Source organism: Marmota marmota, unplaced genomic scaffold, assembly GCF_001458135.2.
Source record: "Marmota marmota marmota unplaced genomic scaffold, marMar, whole genome shotgun sequence".
In the NCBI taxonomy this organism is placed as follows: Eukaryota; Metazoa; Chordata; class Mammalia; order Rodentia; family Sciuridae; genus Marmota; species Marmota marmota.
The window spans coordinates 4,150,311-4,172,398 of record NW_026000051.1 but is presented as its reverse complement, the minus strand read 5'-3'; the positions used below and the strand labels follow the sequence as shown (position 1 = coordinate 4,172,398).

General features: G+C 56.0%; 4 protein-coding genes across 9 annotated transcripts in view; 2 read left to right on the top strand and 2 right to left on the bottom strand.

The window, feature by feature from the left end:
- Cfap157 (cilia and flagella associated protein 157) overlaps positions 1–2,453 on the top strand; it is a 6,459-nt gene extending 4,006 nt beyond the window's left edge. The window contains exons 5-9 of the mRNA XM_015497555.2: positions 151–281; positions 500–650; positions 1,228–1,394; positions 1,772–1,958; positions 2,257–2,453. Of these exons, the coding sequence (XP_015353041.1) occupies positions 151–281; positions 500–650; positions 1,228–1,394; positions 1,772–1,958; positions 2,257–2,343 (723 nt within the window). The 3' untranslated portion in view covers positions 2,344–2,453. The remainder of the gene's footprint in view (positions 1–150; positions 282–499; positions 651–1,227; positions 1,395–1,771; positions 1,959–2,256) is intronic.
- On the bottom strand, positions 2,229–4,069 carry Ptrh1 (peptidyl-tRNA hydrolase 1 homolog). The gene is made up of 5 exons (XM_015497554.2): positions 3,911–4,069; positions 3,348–3,567; positions 3,032–3,131; positions 2,811–2,856; positions 2,229–2,710 (listed from the first exon to the last, which is right to left on the bottom strand). The coding sequence occupies exons 1-5, from the start codon at positions 4,067–4,069 to the stop codon at positions 2,528–2,530; spliced, it is 708 nt and encodes a 235-aa protein (XP_015353040.1). The 3' UTR covers positions 2,229–2,527.
- A 290-nt stretch (positions 4,070–4,359) lies between these two features.
- On the top strand, positions 4,360–17,990 carry Ttc16 (tetratricopeptide repeat domain 16). Of its 3 annotated transcripts, none has more exons than XM_048812994.1 (14): positions 4,360–4,486; positions 5,164–5,336; positions 5,628–5,718; positions 5,919–6,062; positions 7,166–7,266; positions 7,356–7,485; positions 10,197–10,411; positions 10,945–11,189; positions 11,477–11,618; positions 13,612–13,777; positions 14,302–14,444; positions 14,602–14,782; positions 16,110–16,194; positions 17,086–17,990. In XM_048812994.1, exons 1-14 carry the CDS (start codon positions 4,469–4,471, stop codon positions 17,826–17,828), a joined length of 2,577 nt encoding a protein of 858 aa, XP_048668951.1. In that variant the 5' UTR covers positions 4,360–4,468; the 3' UTR covers positions 17,829–17,990. The 3 variants fall into 3 exon arrangements, with proteins under 3 accessions (XP_048668951.1, XP_015353205.1, XP_048668952.1); XM_015497719.2 differs by having other exon boundaries at positions 4,434–4,528; XM_048812995.1 differs by lacking the exon at positions 5,919–6,062 and having other exon boundaries at positions 4,434–4,528.
- On the bottom strand, positions 17,924–21,783 carry Tor2a (torsin family 2 member A). Of its 4 annotated transcripts, none has more exons than XM_015497551.2 (5): positions 21,556–21,778; positions 20,729–20,994; positions 19,664–19,839; positions 18,919–19,046; positions 17,924–18,658 (listed from the first exon to the last, which is right to left on the bottom strand). In XM_015497551.2, exons 1-5 carry the CDS (start codon positions 21,704–21,706, stop codon positions 18,414–18,416), a joined length of 966 nt encoding a protein of 321 aa, XP_015353037.1. In that variant the 5' UTR covers positions 21,707–21,778; the 3' UTR covers positions 17,924–18,413. The 4 variants fall into 4 exon arrangements, with proteins under 4 accessions (XP_015353037.1, XP_015353038.1, XP_015353039.1 ...); XM_048813000.1 differs by having other exon boundaries at positions 18,523–18,658; positions 18,915–19,046; positions 21,556–21,783; XM_015497552.2 differs by lacking the exon at positions 20,729–20,994 and having other exon boundaries at positions 21,556–21,662.
- Positions 21,784–22,088: the final 305 nt, after the last annotated feature.

Genomic DNA, 22,088 nt, shown 5'->3' with positions numbered 1-22,088 from the left:
TGGCGGGGGGGGGGTCCCAGCTCCTGTTCAGAAGTGGTGCTGGCCTCTCTGTATAGGGGGGCAAGCCTTGGCTGTGCCTAGAACTGGGGGTACAGAGTGAACTGAAGTCCTGTGGTGGGTCTGGGAGTGGCCACCTTCCCACTCTTACAGATCATCCTCCTGCTGACCGAGAAGTGCCGTGAGCATCAGCAGGGTACCACCGAGGCCAAACGGCTGCGTCTCCTGCTGCACGAACTGAAGCAGAGCTTCCTGCAGCTGCAGGTGGACAACCAGACCCTGAGGTGTGCCTACCATGGAGGGTTGGGAGCAGGTGGGCACATCCGGTTTAGCCACGTGGCCAGGCCCACAACTTCCCCTCTCTATAGGGGCATCAAGGTTTTGTCTGTCAGACAGCTGAGGCCTGGGTGTGGATAGGCTAAAAAGAAATTGCAGGGCCCAGGTGGTGCCAGTCACAACCCAGGAATGGGATAAGCTGCTGGCTCATCTCGCCCTGGACCAGGGACCAGAGAGACCAGCTGATACAGCAGCTGGGGCAGCAGCAGGCGGAGGTACAGCAGCTGCAGCAGGAGCTGACTGAGGAGCAGAAGTTTCGAGAAACCTTGGAGATGAGCCTGGTCCGGGCCACCATTTTCCTACAGGACATTCTGCAGGTACAAGAAAGTAGGAGGCAGCAGGAAGGAGTGGAAGGAGAGTTTTCAAAGAGTATGGCCACCTGGAAGAGGCCAGGCTGGGGCCAAGCTGAGAGGCCTGTTTTCCCTGAGAGACTCCTGGCCAGTCTGTTCTTTTTTGATTCTATAGATTTCAAAAATCCCTTTTGAGTGTTGGCACACACCTGTAATCCCAGCAATGTGGGAGGCTGAGGCAGGAGGATCACAAGTTCGAAGCCAGCCTTAGCAATTTAGAGAGACCCTCAGCAACTTAGTGAGACCGTGTCTCAAAATAAAAAGTAAAAAGGGCTGGGGATGTAGCTCAGTGATAAAGCAACCCTAGGTTAAATCCTCAGTGCACACACACATACACACACAAAATCCGTTTGAGATCTCATAAGAACTGAATGCCTTCTTTGAGGTTCTGGGAAACCTCAGGCCTCAGTGTTCCCAATTGGAGAATGGGTATCCCATTTCAGTGAGGGGACAATGAGAAAATAGGCACTGGATTTGAAGTATCCCCAGAGGAAGGCGGGACTTGGAACCACTGTGGGCCTGACCCCGCCCCCACCTCTGGCAGATGCAATCAGAGGAAAAGGATGGCTACTTTGACGTGGTATTCCAGCTCCAGCGCAAGGAGATGCTGAAGCAACTGCTGGCCCTGCTCAGCTCTGCCATGGTCCTGAGACCCCAGACAGCTGCATGTCCTGTCCAGGAGCCCCAGTCCGGTGGCCCATCCAAGGAAAGGTGAGCAGGTAGCCCTTGTGATTTCAAAAGCAGCAGCCATTGCCAGGCATGGTGACACACTCCTGTAATCCCAGCAACCCAGGAGACCGAGGCAGGAGGATCACAAGTTCGAGGTCAGCCTCAGCAACTTAGTGAAGCCTAAGCAATTTAGAGAGATCCTGGCTCAAAACAAAAAATAAAAAGGGCTGGAGATGTTGCTCAGTGGGTAATGCTCCTGGGTTCAATTCCCAGTAACAACAACAAAATAAAAAGAGGCAGCCATAAGACCCATTCTGGAGGATATCCTCAGCTGGCCTGGCCCAGAGGCCTGGTTCTCCAAGGAGCCAAAGGTCTTCTCCTGTGAAGTGGAGGTAATGACCCCAAGTCCCTTCCCACAGGCAGCCCAGCAGCCAGCCACCCAAGGCGGCATCTCTGCTGCAGCAGCTGCGTGGCATCAGACCCTACCAGCCAGGAGATCTAGGACTGGTGCCTCGCCGGGTCCACATCCCACCCAACCCCCAGGACCTCAGACAGCTCTCATACGTCACCCGCATGAAGCCCTCCCGGGCACACAGTGTCTCTGAGGTGAGGATGCCAGAGCCCCAAGGACAGTAAGGTGGCAGCCAGCCCTGGGTGTACATTGTGGCTCTGTCAGACTGCACCCATGTGACCTTAGGGATGTGACTGGACCTCTCTCAGCCTCCCCTTATGTAAAATGGGCTGAAGAAAGGTGTGGCAGGGCCTTAGTGGGCGAAGGCATGCACACTCAACCCTGGGAAGGGGGCTGCTTGCTACTCCTGTGGTCCCCACCCCATTGGAGAGGGATGGATGGGATCTGCCTGAGGAAGCCTCAGATTCCAAGCCAGCATCTTTAATCTTACAGACCCACACCTCTGGCTCTCTAAAAAAACTCCAAAAGTTTAGTCTTCCTGACGTTTTCCTGCATCCCAAGTGGCACGCGGAGAAATGACCAAACCCCTATCCTGGAAATGGACTGTTCCAGACAGCCGCAGTCCCCATCTTAAGTCTGCAAGTGGCCTGGGACAGCCCAGAGAAGAGTTATATAAAAAGTGGACATCACAGGTGGGCATGGCAGTTCTGTGGCACAGCTGGTTTGTGGGTAGCAATCAGGCAGGCAGCTGTGTCCATTGGTGTCAGGGGCCTGGTGAGGCACCCTGGCTTCGTGCACGGATGTGGTCCAAGAGCAGGTCAGCAGCACGATCTAGTAACGGGGGCAGCAACTCCTGCTCCTCTGGGGAGAAGCAGCCCAGGACGTGGGCCTTTACTGCACTAGGGTGTGTTGGGCGCCCAATGCCCACCCGTAGCCTTGGCATTGCCTGTGGGGGGAAGAGGTGGGCCAGAGAGCTTTAGTGATGTATGTTGGGCATACCCCACTGGCCACCCCTCACCCAGTGTAGGACAAAAGGGCAGACTCACACTGGAGTTGAGGCAGCTAATGCAGGAACGGACTCCATTGTGGCCCCTTCAAGGGATATGAGACAGCAGTTAGTGCTTCCTTGGGTCAGCACCCTTTCACCCCACCCTGCCCAGGATGGGTTCACAGTGACTCATTCCTGGGGGACTGGGACAGAAGCCCTTCTCCACCCCAACTGGGAGGTCAGCATCCCTACCCTAACCCTGGGCATCTCAGGCCTCACCTGGCACTGCCCCCCAACTTCAGAGCCAGTTTCCCCAGGGGCTTGTCCAGTTCATCATGTACCAGGTAGACCTCTTCCGCAGTCAGCCCAAACAGCTCAGCTGGGCACAGGGAAACAGTGGTCCTGTTTACTGCCTATCTGCACAGGGGTGTGTTACGCAGGTTCTCATAAGGAGGGGCCAAAAGAGAACCCCACTTCAAAGGGAAAGAAACCGAGGCTCCCAAAGTACCCAAGTCATGCAGCAATTGGAGCTCAACAGGTACTTTCCACGACCTGTGTCCTCAGGGCCGGCCCATCCATGGGGACCTCAACTCACCTGCCTGGGCCACGCTGCGCCCATTGGCATTCATGAGCCGCCTCGGCTGGAGCAGGACCAGCTGGGCATCCCCGAGGGGGGCCAGGGCGAGGTCAGCAGTGCAGCGCTGGTCGCGCGCCCAGCTTTCTGCCACTCCCAGCCGTCGAGCCAGCTGCCCCAGCACCGCCATGCCCACACTGTGCCTCGTTCCAGGCAGTCCGTGGTTCCCCAGGCCAGCCACCTGCGAGCAGCACCAGGGAAACTGAGGCCAGCAACTCTCACCACCCCTGACAGCACAGCATCCCCTGGGACCCAGAGCAGAGGACGGAAATGAACAGCAGGGCCCGAATGAGGACGAGGCGCCAAAAAAGGGCTCAGGAACCCCTGGGGGTTCCAGAAGGCCGGGCAGGCAGCGCGTCTTGGTGCAGGCACCGAGCTCCTGAAAGGCTGGAGCCCGTGGAGAAAAGGGTCCATTTTCTAGATAAGAAAACTTAAAAGAATTGTGGGGAACTTTACCCAGGAGACAATGGCAGAGCCAGAGCCAGGGCCCCGATCCTCTGCGTCGCCGCTCACACCCCACTCACCAGCCACCGCTTCCCGGGGGACCGAGGCTCCAAGACACGCCGGCTCATGGCCCGCCCCCGCCACAGCCCCCAGCGCGAAAGGCCGGACGCCGACATGCTGCCCCCATTCAGGGCCTGAGCCCCGCCCCGCGACGTCAGCCAGCCTGCGGCCAATCGCATCGCCCCCTGCGCTGGGGCGTCCAGTCCGGGCGGGGCCTTGCAGCCTCTAAGGGGCGGAAGTGCGGGGCGGCGGCGCGTCGGGTCGCCCCCGCGCGTTCCGCGGCTCTGCGTCAGCGTGGCCCTGTGGGGTTCTTGTGGCACCCTCGGAACCCTCTTCAGTCACCGGCCTGGGAGGCGGGAGCCTTGTTATGCCCTCGCTGTGGCCCTGCCTCGCTGCAGAAGCCTGGCGACTTTCTTCCTTGCCGTCGGCCTCAGCCTCCTCCGTTAAATTTTCTAGCAGCCCTCAGGTCGCGGGGGCGTGGCCAAGGGGCGGAGCCTGCGGGCGTCCTGGAGCTGGTGCCTAGCAACGCCAGAGGTCCCGGCTGCGAGGGGAGTTGGTGCCCTCCTTCAAGCGGCCTCATGGAAGACGCTGGCGAGGTGCGGGCTGGGGGAGAAGCTAAAGCCAAGGCAGAGGACAGGGTAGGGACACCAGGGCTGAGTTCCCAGGAGAGGCTTAAAGTACGGCCGAGGCAGGGCCAGTAGTGCAACTCAGAGAGGCCCTGGCCTCTGTGCTAAGAACCGAGAGCTCCGGACTTGTGGGCAGAGTTGGCGTCCAGGCCAAGACGTCATTGGCCCAGACCGTGGGACGAGAGAAGAGGAGCCATCTGACCGATTTTGAGGCAGTGGAACAGACAGGGCTTGAGAGCTGTTGGGTCATGGGTCTCCGGCTTGGGTGGTTGGTGGAGAAAGTGGCCCTAGCCCAGGTGGGAAAGCCTAGCACAGAAGTCAATGAGGTGTTCAGCGTGACCTGCTGGCCCTGAGGGTCCCATAGGACATCCAAGGAGCTGAGAACCCCTATGGCCTGGGACTTGGGGCAGGATCAGAGCTGGGGACATTAGAGCTGTGAGTACTGAGAGCAGGAGGTAAGAGCTGGGAAGGCCCAGAGGATGGTGTGGGCATGAGGACCCAGATCCCACACATTGCCATAGGAGAGGGACAGAGGCAGGAACATCCCTAAGGGTCAGGGGACCACTAGCCCTCTTTCCACTCTCCTCTACCTGGTAAGTGGGGGTCCTCTCTGAGGCCTGCTCCAGCCTGCTGTCCCTTGGTTCTAGGATGCTCTGGCAATTGACCAGGTCCCCTCAGAGGACATCCCAAAGCCACGGGTTATTCCAGTTTCAAAGGGAACCCTGAAGCGCATCTTTGGGACCAGCCAAGTGTTCCTGGATTTGGATGATATAAAACCAAAGGTCATAAAGTTAACGGTGCCTCTCAAAGTCAGAGAGTAGTGAGTGACTATTTTGTCTCAGGTTCCTGCCCCACACCCCCAACCATTAACATGCTGTGCAACCTTGAGCCTGTTACTGTCTCTCTCTGAGCCTCAGTGAACTCCACTCTGTAATGAGGCCCTTCTACTTCAGTGAATAAAAGGCTGATGGCTCCAGAAATGCCAGAGTGCCCTCCCTAGTACCATCTACCCCTCCTGCCTCTCCACCTGATCTCCTTCCACCCAGCCATATGCCCGGGGCTGCTCCAAAGTCAGGGCCAGCCCCATACCTATACTCTCCTGCCACTGCAGCTACCAGCGAGCCCATCAGTGCCTGGAGCAAGAGGACTGGGAGATGGCTGTGCTATACTTCTCCCGTGCCCTTCACCTGGATCCCCATGTGGTGAGAGGAGGGCCTCCGTGGGCACCAGCAACCTCAGGCACACACTTCCCCTTCACTGTCACCCTGCTAGGTCCCTTCCTTCAAGACCACCAAGTACCTGCTGGTAACTGGGTGTCATGCCTGCGGGAGGCAGAGTCCACTCCCTACCCTTAGGGGCAGATGGTGGGGCTGGAACACAGCCTGGACCTCCTCACCTTCAGGTGGACTTCTATGCCTGGAGGGCTGAGGCCTTCATCCAGCTGTGTGACTTCTCCTCGGCAGCCCAGAACCTTCGAAGGGCATATTCCTTCCAGCCAGAGAACCCCAAGTACCTGGAGCGGCTTGCTTTTGTGCTCTACATTCAGGTGCTCCACCTCACAGCCCGGGTGCCTCACTCCCTCTGGCTGTGAGGGGCTTTCCTTGCTCCTGCGACCAGTTCTGTCTCCTTGGGGATTCCTTGTCCCTGTGTCTGTGTCGCCACCCATTGTTTCTCTCACCTTCCAAGGCAGCTTGCTGCCAGGCGTGGGGGCTTTGCAGCATTGTCCAGCGAACTTCCTGAAATGATGACAACAGTCTGCTCTGCACCATCCAATATGGCAGCCACCAGCCACCTAGAAACGTTAAGCTCTTGAAATATGGCGACTGTGACGGAGAAACTGAATTTTAAATTTTATTTGGGCTGGGGTGTAGCTTAATGGTAGATCACTTGCTTAGCATGCATAAGGCACTGGATTCCAGCCCCCACATTGCAAAAAAAGTATACAGATAAATTTAATTTATACAGCCACATACAGCTGGTGGCTGTTGTAGTGTTAGCACAGATCTAGGGTGGAAGGCTCTAAGCACTGAAAGATGGTAGGGACTTCATTTGCAACTCAAAATTCAAAACAAAGTTAATAGTAAACTATAAAACACCAACAAAGTCCTGTTTTTTTTTTTCCATTTTGACAACTTTGCTGTCTTTTGAAAGGCCCCAAATTACAGTTCTTAAAAAAGCATTTGAGGCACCCAAACTTTGTGTTCAATCTGTCTGTTGGAAGCCTGTGTTCTTCATAGACGCTTCCTGTGTGACCTCAGGAAAAGTCACTTTATTTCTCTGTACTTCTTTTCCTTCATCCAAAAGGGGGACACTCACTAGTGCCAGTGAGATGACGAGTTCTGGTTCTTAGCCCAGGGCTCCCCAAAGATTCCTTTCGCTCAGCTGTTCTCCACCCCTGGTTTCTCCGATCCTTGTCTCCGAGCTGCTGCCTCTCACCAGCTGTGTAGTAATCACTGTTTCTTTCTCTGTCCCCAACTCTGCATCTGTATGTGTGTGTGTGTGTGTCTGTCTGTCTCTTAAAGTCTCCCAGATCTAAAAAGCTTTGTCTTATCTCTTGTTTCTCCCCTTTTGCCCCAATTTTGCTCCTGCCAACTGGTGGGTGCTGCTGGGTCAGAGTTGCAAGCAGCATTGACTGACCCCTGTCCCCAGGGCCAGTGCTTATATGAGCAATGCGATTACCTGGACGCCCTGAACATCTTCTCTCAAGGCTCTACGCTCCAGCCCGACAAACCCTGCTTCCACTACCGATGGTGAGTGCCAGCTGTGTCCTGCCTCCCTCCCAGCAGCCCCTTGTGCCCTCCCCCTGAGACAGCAAGCACCTCTTGCCCTCCACCCTCAGCATAGCCTGCCTCATGGCCCTCAAACGGCATCAAGACTGCCTCTCACTCATCACCAAGGAGGTGAAGCAGGGCACCACCAATGCCGACATCTACATCCTCCGGGCCAGGCTTTACAACTTCTTCCAGAAGGTAGAGCACGCGGGCAGGGCAGGTGCCCCGCTTTCAACCCGAAGCGTGCCCCAAGGTTACAGAAGGAGGCTAGGCTGTCGGCCAGGTCAAAGGTCCTTCCCCACAGTGCACTGCGGCATTGCCCTCCCTAGCAGAGGGCCTGACCGGTGCTGCCCACTTAGCTGCCTAGTTGGAAAGTTCTCCATCATCACTCAGCCCTGGCTCTGTGCCAGGACAGTGTCAGGTTCTGTGGTGACCACAAGGTGAGAGACCCATATCGTTGCTGTCCTTCTGGAGCTCCCAGCCCAGGGGGGCATCCCTGAGCAGACGCTCACATAGGATTTATTTATTTATTTATTTATTTATTTTAGTTTTAGGTGGACACAATATCATTATTTTACATTTATGTGGTGCTGAGGGCAAACCCAGTGCCTTGTGCATGCTAGGCGAGCACTCTGCCACTGAGCCACAACCCAGCCCCACAGGAATGATTTGACCAGGAGGGTGAGAGCGCCCTGCTGCAGGCCCCTCGGCCGTCAGACAAGGCAGCACTGCTTCTTCCTTCTTCCTGCCCCTGCTCCTCCCCGTTTCCTTTCCTTCTTCCCTTTGCCTCACTGAACATGTACTAAGCACTCTTCCTCCCAGCACCCCACAGGCTGGGCTGGATGGGGACTGAGTACAGAGAAAGGCCAGGGAAATAGGGTCTCAGGAGGTGGGTAGAGAGGTGTGCTGGACACGAAGGAGGGCACTAGAGGTATGAGAGGGCACTGGGGTCTCCAGGTCTTCCTGAGAGCAGCAGGAGCCTCAAAGGGGTACTCCCGGGGCAGTGGACTTGAGCAAGACCCTCTTGCTGCTGCTGGGAGTGTTAGGTTGGAAGAGATGGCCCTGGGGGGCAGGCAGGAACCTGGGAGAGGCTGGGCACCACAAGAGGAAGAAGGGAGGGCTGTGGGAGTGGGGTCAAGGCAGGTCCCACAGTACTTCGGAAGCCACCACTAGATCCAGTTAGGTGGTGCACACCTGTAATCCCAGCAGCTCTGGAGGCTAAAGCAGGAGGATCCCAATTTTGAGACCAACCTCGGCAACTTTTTGGGACCCTGTCTCAAAGTAAAATAGGGCTGGGGGTGCAGCTCAGTGGCAGAGCACTTGCTTAGTATGTGCAAGGCCCTGGGTTCAATCCCAGCATCAAAAAAAAAAAAAAAAAAAGGAAAGAAAGAAAGAAAGAAAAGGGACGGGGCATCACTGGGGCAGTCTCAGGGTAAGGGCGGGCTCTAGAAGTTTCCAGGTTCTGCTTTGCCTGGGTGATGAAAACAAGGCAAGGAAGGACAGGTGGCGGCGGCAGGAGGGTTTGCCTCATTTCCCCCGGTGGAGGTGTCCTGGGTGGCTGATGACTGAGCCTGCAATTCTGGAGGGAGTGTTGGAAGGAATGCGGTGAGGCATCAGGTGACTTCTCCAATGTCCCACAGGTGACTCAGGGGGAGTCTCCTCCAAAGGTGTGAGACTAGCCATCATTGCCAAATGTTGGCTGTGGTGGGTTCAGTCCCTCCTGTGGCCTGGGCCTGCTCATAGGCCTGTTCTAAGCATTACCCATGTTTATCCTGAAGGCTGCAGTCACCTTTGAGGAAGGTAGGTGAAGAAGCAGCCCGGGGGTGACTTCCCAGTGTCACAAAGCCAGTCAGCGGTGCTGTCCTGGGCCCAGGTCTGCCTGCTCAAAGCCCAGGTCCTGGCTTCAGTCGTTCGCCCATCCCCACTCATACTTGCTACCCACACTCTTACCCTGTTCGCCATCCAGCCAGCTACCCAGCCTCAGCTGCCTGCTAGAATTGTTTGTTGACTGACTGACTAACCTGCACACCCAGTAGAAGGTATTTGCCTCGGGCTGTTTTCCACTCATACCCAGACCTGAATCTGTTCTTGGTCAGAGGTCTCCTGGGCTTAAAGGTCAGGGAGCCTGCGAGGGAGTGCAGGAGAGGATAAGAAGGACAAGGCAGTCACTTCAGGAGGACACACACTCCCCTCCATCTCAGAGGAGGCTCACAGGAGACAACAAATGCTGAGGCTGACCTGCCTCACGTGGGGTCACACCTCGAGAGGGGTCAGTAAGGATGAGGCCTGGGAGGAGCTTTTCCCAAATGAAACAATAACATGGGGGACACCAGGGAGGGATGACACGATGCCAGTTTGTCACCTGGAGGTCTGTCCTCCCCCTCCCTTCCACTGGGCAGGAAAGGGCTCCACTTAGCTCCACCATGCGGCCTGCACATTGGTTTCATTAATGAGGTTCTTGGCATAAAAGTTAGCTAGCAGAGATCGAAATAAAACACACAGACTCAGTTACCTTTTTCTATGACCAGGTCCGAGAGGGCTCCCCTCTCTGGCTCCAACCTCGAACCACCCGTAGGGCAGCAAGGATTACTCAGGGCTAGCAGGAGAGAGAGAGCGAGCACGCCAGGGAGTAGCCTTTTATTGGGGAACAAGAAATTCAGGGGAGAATTCCATCCAATGAAGGTTGAGGGGGGGGCCGCACTCCAAGGTCAGGGTCAGTGATTGGGCCCCCCGGGTCAGTGGTCAGTCACACCCCCACACGGACGGGTTCTCTCATCAGGAGAGGGCCGGGAAAGTTCCGACACAGCCAGAACGCCTCAGACCCAAACCGGGAGTCGCCCAGTCACGTTTGAGAATGGCTCTCCACACTTAGTCACCCAGTGCCCCTGATGCCACCCCACCCCTGGCAGCCCAGGCTCTGCTATCGGGACCTTCGCAGTGCCTTGCTGCTGGATCCCAAGAACCTGCAGGCCAAGCTGCTGCTTCAGATGATGGTGGACCAGGCCCAGCAGGCCCGCCAGGACGCTGGCATCCTGGCAGTGCAGGGCCTGCTACGGCAGGCGCTGCAGCGCATCGACTCCGCCATCGAGAACAACCCTCTGGACCCTAGCCTCTTCCTCTTCCGGTACTGGGGGAGGGGTCCTAGGCCTGCCTCCCGTAGACCTGCTACATGGTCTCAGTTTCCCCATTGGCCCTCTGACAGTTTTCCCTGCTTCCTGCTGGGGTCACTGCCCCTGGAGGATCAGACAGCACCTTCCCAGTTACCCTGGAATCCTCCAGCCCCAGGCCTGCTGATTGGTTCCCACTGGGAGGGTCACGCTGCTCAGGGACGCACATGATTCAGGGCCAGTTAACCTCTGCGTTCGAGCCTGGGTTTCCTCACCTGAAGATTGGTGTAAAACATGTGTCACCTTCAGATAGAGGCAGGTAGACACCTGGCCTCCTGAAAGAAAGAGAAGCTATTTTTGAGAAATACAACATTACCAGTGATGGGCAGGTCCACAGGACAAACCTAGAACCTGAGCTAGGGTCCCGCCAACTTCACAGGTCATGGGTCAGCAGGCCCAGGGAGGGCAGTGGTTTGCCAGACCAAATGCTGGTCAGGGGGGTTTATTGTCCCTCATGGCCCTTCCTGCCACCGCCACACCCTCCCCCCAGAGGCACCATATACCGCAGGCTCCAGGAGTTTGACAGGGCCGTGGAGGACTTGCTGAAGGCACTGGACATGCTGTCTGACGACCAGGATAAAATGGTGCAGCAGGCACAGCGCCAGCTGCTGCTGACCTACAACGACTTCGCGGTGCACTGCTACAAGCAGGGTGCCTACCAGGAGGGCGTGCTGCTGCTCAACAAGGCGCTCCGCGAGGAGCAGCAGGAGAAGGGCCTCTACATCAATCGCGGCGGTGAGTGGCCCCGCGCCATCACTAAGGTGGGTTGGTGTGGGGGTGGGGGGACAGAAGGAAGCATTTGATATCCCCAGTGTCCTGGGGACACACTTTGGGAAATGTGGAGACAACTGTCTCCTCCAGTTCTCAGATCGGGCAGGTGGGAGAAGACGTCCGGGTGCAAAGAAGACTGAGAGCTTCTGTGGTGTCAGCCACCAGTTTTGCCTCCCTGGGGAGGGGGGCGGAGCAGCTGGGCGGGCACCCCTGGGGGGGGGGCTCACTCAGCTCCCACCCTGGGACTCTAGATTGCTTCTTCCAGCTGGGCAACCTGGCCTTCGCAGAGGCAGACTACAAGCAGGCGCTGGCCCTGAGCCCGCAGGACAAGGGCGCCAACATGCGCATGGGCATGCTGCAGGAGAAGATGGGCTTCTGCGAAGAGAAGAGAAGGTGCCAGTCGGGTCTGAGGGGGGCGGGCGTGCGTGCGGGCCAGCCTGCAGGAAGCCACCTGCTGGGATTGCTTCTCTCCTAAATGTCAATTTTAGTTTTCAAGTCCCGGCGAGAAATACTTTTATTTTCTTCCTGATTATTGTTGTAGTGACACTTTCATGGAAAATTTAAATAGTAACATATAACTTGAAATGTGAGTTATCATCCCCACCTCCCTCCAGCTCTGCTCCCTGCTAAGGTGGATAAAGACCCTTCCAGACTTTTTCCCAGGCATATGCTAACAGTTAGTGGATTTTCTGAAATGGAAACATGCGAAACTGCTTTGTTTTTTTCTTTTTCTTTTTGTAGTGCTGGGGGTCACCCAGGGCCACTGTGTAGGTCAGCGCTCTCCCAGGAGCCTCGTCCCCAGCCCACACTGTCTGTCCTTTGACTTTCTGTGGTGTCACTTCCTTCTCTTCCATTGTCTGCATAGTACCCCTGCTGTGGAGGTGGATAGGTGGCTTTAGAAAAACTCCTGCTGACATGCACTCGGGCTGTTTCAGGTTTTAATTAGAAATAGTCCTGCAGTGAGCAAGCAGGACATAGGTTCTCCTGCTAGTAAAAGCTGTAGCCTGATTTACTGGAAAGTAAGTTGTTGGGTAAAGAACTTAAACATTTAAAGTTGTTTTTTGTTTTTGTTTTGTTTTTTTAGGGCGCACCAGGGATTGAACTCAGGGGCACTTGACCACTGAGCCACATCCCCAGCTCTATTTTGTATTTTATTTAGAGACAGGGTCTCACTGAGTTGCTTAGTGCCTCACTGTTGCTGAAGCTGACTTTGAACTCGAGATCTTCCTGCCTCAGCCTCCCAAGCTGCTGGGATTACAGGCGTGCACCCACAGTTTTTTTTTTTTAATGTATATCTTTTTAGTTGTGGATGGACACAATACCTACATTTATTTATTTGCTTATTTATTTATATGTGGTGCTGAGGATTGAACCTGGTGCCTTACACATGCTAGGCAAGCATTCTACAGCCCCAGCCCATCTTTAAAGTTTTGATAGATATTATGATATTGTTCTCCAAAAACAGTGAACCAACAAAAACTTCCCTCAAGAAAAGAGTACCTTGATTTCCCCTCACCTCCCTGGCATAGGGTATTAAAATTATTCTTCAATTCTGCTAATCCTAGGCAAAAAAGAAAAAGAAAGAAAAGAACGAAAAACTCTGAAAGATTATTTACTTTGCATGTTTAAATACTTTATTTACTATTGCAGGCCAGTCTCTCTTTCTCGGCCATTATAGCTTGTCAAAAGCTTTTACCCATTTTGCTATTAAATTGCTTATTTAAGGGGCTAGGGCTGGGGCTCAGCGGTAGAGCACTTGCCTTGCACGTGTGAGGTCCTGGGTTTGATCCTCAGCACCACATAAAAATAAACAAACAAAATAAAGGTATTGTGTCCATCTACAACTAAAAAAAAATGTTTAAATTGCTTATTTAGCAAAATTTTTTACTATTACAGTTCTTTGTAGGCTAAGAGAATCAGCTTATTGCCTGCTGTCTGGAAAAATAATTTGTCCTATATATTTTCCCCCCAGGGTCTGGGTATTGATGAGACCGGGTCCTAGAACATGCCAGGCAGACACTCTATCACTGAGCTATGCCCCAGACTTTATATATTGCTTTTTATTGTGGCACTTTTGCTACTCAGTAATATGGAATTATTTAATCATAATCAAATTAATTTTTTTTAAATTTCAGCTGCTGGGTTTATGATAGTCTCAGGAAGTTCCTTCCTATGCCAAGATCATAAAAATATTCATTTACCCTGGAGTTTCATACCCACATCTAAGTGTTGGGCCCACCAGAGGTGTGGCTGGCAGGAGGAAGAGAGGGCACAGTGGGGGAACAGAGCCCCTAGATTTCCCCATCTCCTCAGTGGGGCCCAGGAGCCACCATCTCCCCTCAGAAGGTGATGCTTATGGCAGTTCGGGGCCCACTGCATCCTGCAGGCAGTTCCAGAAGGCAGAGAACCACTTCTCAGCGGCCATTCAGCACAACCCCTGTAAGGCCCAGTACTACGTGTACAGGGCCAAGAGTCGACAGCTCCTGCAGGACATCTTTGGGGCCCGTCAGGATGTTGCCACTGCCCTGCTCCTGAATCCCAAGCAACCAAAGGTGGGCTATTGTTGGGTGAGGAGGGTGGGTGGGCTCCGGAGTCAGCACCCTGGTTGCCCTGAAGGTCCTCCTGTCCCTGAATGAAACCTGCACGGCTGGCCATGAGCAGGTAACGCTGGAGCACTCCTAAGAGTGGCTGTGCTCTGACCACACCGACCCTGCCACTCCCTCCAGGCTTCTGCCTCCCTCCAAACCAGAGAGTTACCATCACCCCCATCTACAGATGCAGACCCCAAGGCTCAGAGAAGGCTCCCTTGCCCCAGTCCTGCAGCTCAGAGGTCAGACCACCTCTGTTTCGCTCCAGAAGCCCCAGCTGGCTCACCATCAGGGCTCCCTGTGGGACTGGTCCCTTCCTCACGTCTCCTGTCCTTCTGAGTAAAAAGCTCCCGCCCTTTAGAAACAATTCGTGAAACCCCTCTTTAGCCCTGAGAAGGGCCAGGTAGGACTTTGCAAGGCAGGGCAGCATTGGCCTTCTGCCACCTGCCCTGGCCCACACCTGGCTCTGGTCACCCCTTTCCCGGCAGCTTCTCCCACTGATTACCAGCCTCTTCCCGGGCATGTCAGTGGAGGAAGTGCTTCAAAGCCAGGTGGCCCAACTGGCCAGGCTGCAGCTGATGCAGATGGGGAAGAGTGGCCCTCGGGCCAGCAACCTGGAGGACGTTGTGGGGTAAGCTTCCAGGGCAGGGGCCAGGAGCTGAGACTGGGGACTGACTGGGGCTCAGGTTCCTCTGCCCCTCCACCTCCTAGGGTCTCCACCCTAGTCTTTGGGGATGGCAGGTGGAGTCTGAGAGGCTGACCCAGGACCCTGGGGCATGGCTTGGCAGGATGCTGAGGGAGCGGGAACTGGAGCGCGAGAAGGCCAAGGCCCTGCTGCTCTCGTGGAAGTGGGACCAGCCTTTGTTTGAGAGCTCCAAAGAGCCGGAGCCCACCCCCCAGGCACTGCAGGTAGAGCCAGCAGAGGCCCCATCTGCCAAGGAGGAGGAGGAAGCAAAGGAGAAGAAAGAGGTGAGCAGGCCCTTCACCAAGGCCTGGGGCCCTAGGGTCTGGGGCTGAGGCTGGCTTCTCTGAGATAGGATTGGCACCAGCAAGGACTGTCCCTGCAGGGAGGCTGGTAAAGAGGCCGGCCTCAGAGACAGGTCTCACACACCTGGCCTGCACACACCCCATAGGTCCTGCGGATGCCCTGGCCACTTGTGCCAGACTTTTCCTATTTTTACATTGTTTCTGAAAACATTTTGTTGAATGCAATGTAAACAGAGAAGTGTGAAAATCATAGGTGAACAGTTGGATAAATTTTCACAAACTAAATACACCATGACACCATTTCCTAGCTCAACACAGAACACATTCCCCAGTGCCACTTTGTGCCACATCCTAAGCCCCCTTGCAACTCAGCACTACCCCCCAGGTTGCCCTGATTCTTAACACCATAGGGAGTCTCCCCTTTTCTTTGTGTAAGTGGACAAATAGCCGGCCTCCCTCTCCAGCTCCTTCCCCAGACGCTGGACAAGAGCCAGCCTGTGCCTGTGATCATCCCAAAACTTCTTCCTCTAGTCAGCTGCCAACAGACATCAAGTTTACAGACATCAAGTTTACGTCCAAAGGCAACCTACCCCTGCCCCTGTTGGCACTCCCTTTTTCTATTTTGCATTAGAACAAAGGCAAAATACAAAACTCTTGTCTGCAGAACCCCTCCCACTTCACTGTGGGCTCCCTCCCTCAGGAAGAGGCTGAGCTGAATCTGGTAGAGCTCAGAGCCCAGGGCCTATGATAGGATGGACACCTGCTCCACCGTCCTCACCACCTGCAGGTGTGACCTCAGGTAGAGGCGGCCAGCAGCCAAGGGTCTGAGGGAGATGTCCAGCAGGGCTGGAGTCAAACCCAGCTTCTCTCCTCCTCAGCTGAGTGGCTGGGCAGGTTACTTGGATGCTAGAAGCCTTGGTCTGTGAGATGGTCATAGCAGGGGACCTGTCCTCCTCTGGATGTGCCAGGTGGTCCAGACGTGCCTAGAGCATGAACAGCTCCTCGGCCGTCGCTGCTGCGCCCCAGCACACAGCACTTTACAGTTACAGAGGCCTGTCTCCCACTTGAACTAACGTGTTCGTTTTGCAGAGAAAATGGAGGCCAGCAGCCCCTCGCAGGCCTCCTTTCCTGGATGGCCACTCCCCTTCCTGCAGTCTCAGCCTGTGTTCTCACCCTGCCCCACCCTGGTGTCTGCGAGGAGCTCTAAGCTTGGGAGAACAATCCCCAGGGCCTGCTGGCCTTCCAGAGAGGTGGCCACTGGCCCAAGGGCTTCCCAATCTGCAACTGCCCAGCCTGTTTTCTGCCATAGGACACCCAGGAGCTTGCCTCTCACAAGGTGACATCCCTGTCAGAAGGCTACCTCGACCAGACCTCCTCAGGTTCCATCTTCCGCTGTAAGTCCCTGGGCTCCTGCTCGGCCCAGGAGAGCAAAACAGCAGTGAGGTTAAAGGTCAGGGTGAGAAGGGATGTGAACCTGGGCTCTGCTGTTGACCTTGGGCAGGGGACTCCACAGTGGGAGTAGAAGTCCCAACCTCATGGAGGGCGTGTGAGGACTCAGTGGGACAGTGTCCAGCACAGAGCAGGGACACTGGTCTCTCCATCAGGCTCTTTATGTTGCTGCTACTCCTGCCTCATCCCCTCTAGGCCTATCCTTTTCTCTTTCCCCCTCGGCCTGGGACTGAACCCTGTTCATGTCCAAGGGGCTTCAACCCGCAATTCTGCTGGGCACCAGCCTGGAAGGGACAAAAGGGAAAATCTCAGAAGGCTGCTCCAGAGCCCCTTGGCAGGAGAATGGCAGTGCTGTCTCCTTCCTGTCACTCGGGGCAATCCCCAAACCTCACGGGGTGCCCTGGCCCCGGCCTATGCCTGGCAACAATAACAGGGATGAAGGGCACAGTCCTTTCCCTGGGTAGTGAGCCCAAGTCAACAGGCGGACACAGCCAGAAGGGAGTCAAGCAGGCCTGAGCACAGGTGGCCCTTAGAGGCCAAGACCTCAAGCAGCTAAAGGGAGCACAGCGTTGGGCGCTGGGAGGAGCGAACAGGCGAGGGCCCTGCTGGAGTGGAGGGGTCCAGGGATGGGCAGGGGCTCAAGTGGCTCATGTCACAGCCTGGCCCGCCTCAGAGCTAGGGTTGTGAGGAGGCCAGGCTGGTGTGAGTGGGCAAAACTGCGGCTTTGGATGTACAAAGCCACTGGGGTTCTGGTAGGGGTCGCCTGGAAGCCCCTTTTTCCTCGAGCTGTCCAGGTAAGGCAGGCCTGATGGATACTCTTGGCACTCCCTTCCCAGACAGGGTCAAGTCCACCTCAGACTCCACCATGTCCACCATCTGCCGGGGATACAGGAGCAGCCCCACCACCACTGCCACACCCTCTGTCTCCTCACCACAGAAGACCCCATCCTCAGACACTGAGGTCAACGAGGACCACCTGAGCCCTGACCTCAGGAAGACCCAAGCTTCCCCAGAGAGAAGGCAGAGGCCCAGCAAGGCTGAGGCCACCCAGGACCAGATCCAGAGCTCCAGCAAGACCCCAGCTGCCCAAAGTCAAAGGTGCTTCTCCAGAAAGACAGCAGCTATCCCAGAACAGAGCCAGAAGGCTGGCAGGACAGAGGCCACCCAGGGCCCAAAGCAGAGGCCCAAGACCAAGGGTACCCGGAGCCCAAGGCAGAGACTCAGAAGGACCAAGGCTGCCCGAGACCAGAGCTGGAGACCAGGCAGGGATGATGTCCCCCAGGACCAGAGCTGGGGACTGATCCGAAATTCCAGCAAGATTCAGGTTTCCCAGGATGTCAGCAAAACCATGGTCACCCAGGACCAGAGCGGGACACCTAGTAAGACAGAGGCTGCCCTGAGCGCAACTCAGAGCACGGGCTCCAGCTCCAGCAAGACTTACAGTACCATGGCATCAAGCCCAAGGCCCAGCAAGGCCAGTTCTACCCCCAGCCCCAGCCAGGGCCCCAGCCAGGGCCCCAGTGAGACGGAAGCTGCTGAGGTCACGGTCATTGTGCTGCTCCCTGAGGAAGCTCAGTGAAACCCTTGCTTCTCGCTGGAGCAGGGACGATTCTGCCCCCACAGGCACCGGAGGCTGAGTCCTTCCAAAGCAAAAGCAACCTCGACCAGCGTTCCTCTAGTCCATGGCTACGTTTATTATACTTGTTCTCTTCTTTTAAAAAATTAAAAACTTGTAAATCCAGGCCAAGGTGGCATCTTGAGTCCCTCAACTCATGAAAACTGTTAAGTCCCAGCCTGAGCTGTGATACTGGGGTCACAGACTGTAGAGTGAGGTGGGGTACAGTGCCAGAGCCAGGGGTGTGGGTAACAGACCCAGAAAGGACGACAGCCATGAACCTTGATCCCTGAGTTACATTCACATTAAGAAGGCTCAGGCTGCAGGAGAAAGTCAGGGCTCAGTGAGGTTCCAGGGTGACCGTGAGCAGAGGCCAGGATGCCTCTAACCAGTTCTGAAGCCAGGCCTTTCCCGGCGTCTATCCTTGGCCTGGCCAATACCCCTCTTCATCTTGACTGCGTGCTCTGGGGCCCACTCTCCAGAGTCTCTGGACAAGGGTCCCTCCGGCCTTTCCTGCATGGCTGGCCAGGCAAGGATGCCATTCTGGGGTCAGAGGAAGAAGGCGATTCGAGAGGCCACTGTTTTGCAGCCATTGGACGAGAAGAGCTGCTCATCCTCGGGGAAGTAGGTCGTGCTGTCCAACACGGCCTGCACCACCTCATCCCGGGGCTCCAGGCCCAGCTGGGCCAGCTCGTTGAGAACACAGTGCCGCACGTGGTGCCGCTGAAGCGGGAGGAAGGGCACCACGGCGTCCAGCAGGCGCTCCTCCACGATGCCCGAGTGCCAGAAACCATCTGCAGGAAGGACACGTGCTACATAAGAGGGAAGCCAGCCCCCCGGGCAGAGGAGGGGTGTGCTGGGCCCTCTCCTTTTAGCCCCTTTCCAGACACAGGCTCTGAGGGGTTGTGACCCATTCAGGTCGCAGACCTGGGAGTGCTGAAGCCTCTGCTGGGTCAGTGGCAGAACTTGAGACCCCAGGGAACCCGGCCCTCCCTGGCAGTCAGCCCACTGGGCTGCGGGTGAAGCCACACGGGGCAGGGCCTGAGTAACTCACGGTGTGGGTTGTCCAGCACAGCTCGGGAGACGGCTGGCTCCAGCTCCTGCAGGCTGATCTCCTCTCGGTCCCTGCGGCTGCGCCATGCCTCCAAGGCCACCTGGTTGATCTGTTCACCACCAGTGTTGCTAAAATCATGGGGGACCCAGGCAGAGGCTCAGCCAGGGACCAGGGCCGGAGTGGGCCCTCACTTCCCTGGTGCCACCTAACAGGACCAGGGGTCAGCCGATGGAGACAATGCTCTCCCCAGCTCTCCTCTCCAGCGCGGCCATGCCGTACGCACGCACGTATGCCGTGCAACTTAGTTTACAGAACTCTGTGTCCTTAACTGACTCCCCTTCTGCAGCCTCCGGTAGGCCAAAGGGCCACCAACATGGGGACATGGGGACCGCTCAGAGAGGAGGTGGGGTCTCAGGAAAGTAACACAGTTTTGCCTGAGTTAATGGCCAGGACCTGAGCGAGAATTAGAGGATAAAAACTCCAGTCCCATTTGTCCTCCTGTCCAAAAACGAGGGACAAGTGGACATAGCAGGGTCTCCGCAAAGAAGGGATGAGGATACAAAGACAGAAGCTGGAATAGCTTTGGGAATGTCAAAGGGGTCGTCAGCCACCTTAGATGATGTCACCAGCAAGAGTGAGGGGCTTTGGGACAGCCTGACTGGACCCTGGGAGCACAGGCCAAGAGCAGACAGCTGGACATGGGACAAGTGTCCTCCTGCTGTGCCCATTACAAAACCAGCCCTACCTGATGAAGATGAAGATAGCTTTTCGATAGTTGGTTCCATATACAACCCAGGAGGGGCCCAGGAAAGGCCGCAGGACCTCCATCAGGCCTGGGGGCAGCTTGTCCATCTCATCAAAGAGGAAGAGGGAGCGGCCGCAGGCAGTCAAGTTCCCCTGGACCCAGTTCTTAAGATCCTTCTATGGGGAAAAGAGGAGTTCCCGGGAGCCAGAGAGCTTCAACCCCAAACTTCTTCCCAAACCAAGAACAAAACCCCTCCCCGGGAGATACGGTCTCCCAAAGAGCAGAAAACCATTCTTAAGACTGATGGTAAAAAGAGAGCCCAGAGAGGGGCAGAGACTTGCCTAAGATCGCACAGCATGTCAGTAGAACAGGGACTCAACCCAAGCCCCTGCCTCCCTGTTGAGGGCTCCTTCCATGACATCTACTCTTTTTTTTTTTTTTTTTTTAAATTATTTTGTAGTTGTAAATGGACAGAATGCCTTTATTTTGTTTATTTTTATGTGGTGCTAAGGATCGAACCCAGTGCCTCACTCATGCTAGGCAAGCACTCTGCCACTAAGCCCCAGCCCAGCCCACATCTACTCTTTTCTATACCAGGAGAAGCTCTTTCCCACTACTTGAACCTGAACTTTGCTCCCAAAGTGTTGGCAGCCAAGAGAGATGGACTTGGAAGGTGCCTTGCAATCAACAACAGTGGTCAGAGCCAGTGTTTTAGTGCTTCCTCTGAGCCACAAATTGGAGCTCAGTGCTTTACAGGGATACGATAAAGCAGACTGTCTGGCAAACACAGGTGCTCAATAAGTGATACCTGCAATTGTATAATGCTGTCCCCTTCACAGCAACTGGCAGGTAGGTACCATTACTGTTTCCCAGCCAATAAAAGAACTCCCTGCCAGACAGAATGGCACAGTCTCATGCTCTGTTCAGGATGGGTTCTGAGGGCTGAAGATCCAGCTGGCTGTGTGACCTGGGACAAGTGACTCCACTTACTGGGCTAGGACTCACTCCTCAGGGTCTGTCACCCCATGTGCAGGCCAATGGTGGTCCAAGACACATTCAGCCTACCTTGTAGCGATCGATGTTGCTGGGGTGCGGGAAGTGGATGATGGGGGAAAAGTGGTGCACGTGCGGGCTGCGAAGGCCACCCTGGAAGAGGTAGTGAGCCAAGAGGGAGCTGACATAGGATTTGCCAGTGCCTGTCCAGCCGTGCAGGGAGAGAACCAGCGGTTTGGTGGGGCTGGGATCGTGCACAAAGGCCTTCAGGGACTTCACCACCAATGCCTTGGCCAGATGCTGCCCGGCCAAGTGCTGGGCCAGGTCACACTCCAGACCTAGGGTCACAGGACAGTGTCAGAACCAAGGTAGAATTTCAGGGTGGAAATCATGTCTGGGACTTGGTCTAGGGAACCCTGTGTTTGGCATGCTTGTCCCAAGTGTGGACAGGGAATAGGGCCCTTGCGGCTATCTGCACGGGCCACCTATCAGCCTGGCTTATCTGGGCCGCGCCCCCACCAGGCGGTTCTCCAGATTGCGCCAGCCCTAAATGAGCGGGAGCTGCCAACCCATTATGCCCAAGCCCCTGCCAATCCCCAATACAGGCTTCTCCCTGGACTGCAAGTCCACTCCATGAGGGCCTAATATGTCCCCGCGGGGGCCTTCCTGGCAACAGGCTCGCTCTCTTCATCCTCGCAAACCCTCTGGGACTCTAACGGGCACCAATAACCTACGCTTCAGGTCCGTGCCACAGGCGCTCAAGTCCCCTCGGAGCCGGCCCCACTTCGGCCCTGGCCGTCCGCAGGTCTGCGGGTTCCCGCCTCGGGTTCACGGATGCCCGGCCCTGAGGCAAGCTCCCTATCCACCCGCTCCTCGCTCCGGGCTCCCCGTCCCCTCACCGGGCAAATCGGGCCGGAAGTCGCATTCGCAGAAGGAGCCTAGGTTGCAGCGCAGCGAAGCTAGGTCCCAGGAGGCAGTCGCGGCTGAGAGCAGCCCTAGCAGCCGGAGGAGCGAGCCCAAGGGCGGGCAGCCGCGCGTGGCGGCAGCCATCCGGGAGCGGCCCAAGCTCAGTCAGGGGCAGCCAACCACTCGACGTACGAACTACAGCTCCCAGCGTGCACTGCTCCGCCGCAGCCACGCCCATGGCCTACAACTCCCAGCTCCCCTCCCGCGCGTCTCAAAGGCCCGCCCCGTCGTCGCGCAGCAGGACTCCAGGGTGCCTCCAGGGGGAGCCCGCGAACCGTCCAGTCCGGGTCAGCGGGCCGCGTTTCCATGGCCACGGTAACTAGGGGACCATCACGGCAGCTCAGAAAGGGATAAATAAAGGATTATGACCACAAAAGGTAACGTAACAACTATAACAAAAACTTGTGCGGAACCTTACAGCTTGCAAAGCGCCTCTTCCAACCTCTTCTTTTATATGACAAAAGAG